The 2,876-nt window shown below is 31.1% G+C and overlaps 1 protein-coding gene across 2 annotated transcripts in view; it reads right to left on the reverse strand.

Moving 5' to 3' along the window:
• LOC107608155 overlaps positions 1-2,464 on the reverse strand; it is a 7,802-nt gene extending 5,338 nt beyond the window's left edge. For both annotated transcript variants that reach the window (XM_016310034.2, XM_016310033.2), the window contains exons 1-3: positions 1,758-2,464; positions 1,124-1,273; positions 414-560 (exon numbers count right to left, since the gene is read on the reverse strand). In XM_016310034.2, the coding sequence (XP_016165520.1) occupies positions 414-560; positions 1,124-1,273; positions 1,758-2,319 (859 nt within the window). In that variant the 5' untranslated portion in view covers positions 2,320-2,464. The remainder of the gene's footprint in view (positions 1-413; positions 561-1,123; positions 1,274-1,757) is intronic.

Below are 2,876 nucleotides of genomic sequence, written 5' to 3' on the forward strand. Positions count from 1 at the left end.
GAGAAAATTTGATTTTTATTTTATTTTTTTCAATATTTGTTTTAAAATTTTCAGCTATTTATTTAGAAATAAAATAACCAAATAAAAAATCAATGGAGATAAAATTATCACATCTTAAGAGTGAAAAGTATCATATTTATATGCATGCAAAATACTGTTTAGAAATCCAATTTCTAGAGCCGTATTTTGAGAATATGTATCTCATATTTGATTAATTTGTTAAATTAATACTTTTTTTTTGTCATTTTTATCTTTTAAAATTATTTTTATCAATATCAATGTTTGAACTTTTAGAGACATTTTTGGTAGTTTATTCAAAAACTTTTAAAAGTTGAACAATTTTTTTAAATTTAAGTTTAGTAACAAATTAAGAAAGAGGAGAAAATTAAGCGGGATAATATGAGAATCCATACCCACAAGTAGAGATTTTAAGTTGAACAATGCTTGACATAGTGTTGCATAATTCTCAGGGAACTCCAACTTTTCAGATGGAGGCTTCTTCATCTTTCTCAAAATCTTATCCATTGTAGTTTCAACATCTAGTGGTTCGACAAGTATACCTTTGGAAGGAGAGGAAATTAAATTAAAGAATAATAAGTTGAATTCAATTTTTAGATTTATTTTAAATTAGATATGGGGGAACTTGTTTCTTGGAAAATTTAGTTACGATGATGTTTCTAAAAAAACTTACACAAAGAGTTAAATCACAATAATGAAGCTAAACATACATGTACTATATTCGAACTAGAGTAAAGTTTAATTCTCTTTATAGATTAAATTTTTGCAGTGGTCTCAGATTTATTATTTTTATTAATTTAATCTCTCTCATATTTTAATTGTACTATATTAGTTTCTAAAATTAAATTTCGGATACCATAATAATCTCTAAATTATTTTTTGACATTGACTCAACAAGAAAATACTAAATTATCACTGTATTCTCAAAATCTATGTAAAAAAAATCCAAAATTACTATAGTGTTCAGAATTCAATCTCAAATTTTTTTTTATAGTAGTAATTAAAATTTAAGAGACAAAATTAATAAAAATCGTGAATTCGAGAGACTATTATAAAAAGGAAAAGTATAGTGATATATACATTTTAATTCAATAGTATAACTTACAGTGATAAAGAGTTAGCTTCCACAATGAAAGTTTGCTTGCGCTTCTGAATGCAGAGGGCCTGGTGGCAAGGGCTTTGAGAGGAGTGATTCCATTTTTGTTGGTGTGTGTGATGAGGAAATCATAACAATGCACTATTATCACTGCCAAATCTAGATTTACACATAAACCATTGGACATATTTATTGACCATTTCAAATATTAGTAAGTAGTCTTATTGACCGCTAAGTAACTGAGGCAAAAATAGCATTACTATATTTTTATAAATATATAAAAATAAATTGAAATTAAAGAGTGCCCTATCATTCACACAGGTAGTACTTTTCAGAATAATAATAAATATACTCGTATTATATTACCATATTTAATTTGAACTCAATTCGCACTTAATAAGGTGTTACACTATTATTAGATTAGTTGTGATCGATAGAAACTCAGGTGCAGTCAACTTCACATAAATTGATAATTCAGAGTTGTTAGACGAAAATTTAGTTAAATTATTCAAATTATTTAACAGTTCTCAACTATCAATTTCATGTGAAATTCACATGAAATTCACTGCAACTTGAATTTTTGTTACTAGATATGGAGAGAACAAATGGAATAAAAGGAAATAAGAATGAATATGTGGCTTACCAAAATATTCCCTACGAATAGCACAATGAAGAATACTATCACCATCTTGGCGTATAAGATCATTCAAAATAACAGAATGTTTTGTGGCATCATAAAGGTACGCAAAAGCATGTTTGTTCCAATTGAGAGCAGCAAGAAACAAAGGTGTCTCCCCTTTCTTGTTCTTCAAACTTATCAAATACACCCTATTCTCCTCCCCTACGATGCACATGCACAGTTTCACGAACCCTCTAGAAGCCGCCACGTGTAACGGCGTGTCCCCATGCTGGTTCCTCACCTCAAGAGCCTTCTTCCTTCCTCCTTCTTCATCAACTTCATGCTTCGTGATTGCTTCCATCAGCTTCTTAACCACTTCCTCTTCGTTGAGTTCGATGGCCACGTGCAGCGCCGTCTCCCCGGAGTCGCTTATCGCCACGGTACGCGACTCCGGGTATGAGTTGTAGATCTCTACGACGGTTTCCCATTTGCCTTCTACTGTGCTCTCGGCTAGCTTCTCATTCGCTTCTTGTGGCGACATCTTGTTGGATGATATGTCGCCATAACCGCCTCCTGATGATGACATGTTTCTCTCAAGACTTCGGAATGTTTGATGTATGTGTGATGGGGATATATGTTGTCTTAATCATCAGTTGCATGTATTTTTATACCCAGAGATCCAAGATTTGATATCTATATCTATTAACTCTAAAAATGAGTTTAATATTGATCGATTTAGTGGGGGTTAGAATCTTATTAGGTCGAGAAATAATTAATAAGGGTTATTTAAGACTTTACATATTAATTATCCACACCTTTAATTTTTACTGGTTAATAGCTTAGCTTCATCATGAAGTTCCATTGTGAATATCACTTTATCCGAATGACAAGGAAGAATAAAAAGGGATGTGAAAAAGAAAAATGATATACGTTGAAGGCTGTTCATTCTTTGGGTTGGATTAATTTGAAATTGAAGTGAATAATAAAACGCTACCTTGCTTGTTTCAATTCACTGCCGTATATTCCCGCTATAATGTATATATCCTTCGTTATCTTCTTGCTTTTCTGGAACTCTTAATCACTTAATTGAAGCTATCATTAGCTTTTTCTTCCTTTTTTTTTTCACTGAATGTAAGTGTACTA

This window comes from Arachis ipaensis, chromosome B07 (assembly GCF_000816755.2).
Source record: "Arachis ipaensis cultivar K30076 chromosome B07, Araip1.1, whole genome shotgun sequence".
NCBI lineage: Eukaryota > Viridiplantae > Streptophyta > Magnoliopsida > Fabales > Fabaceae > Arachis > Arachis ipaensis.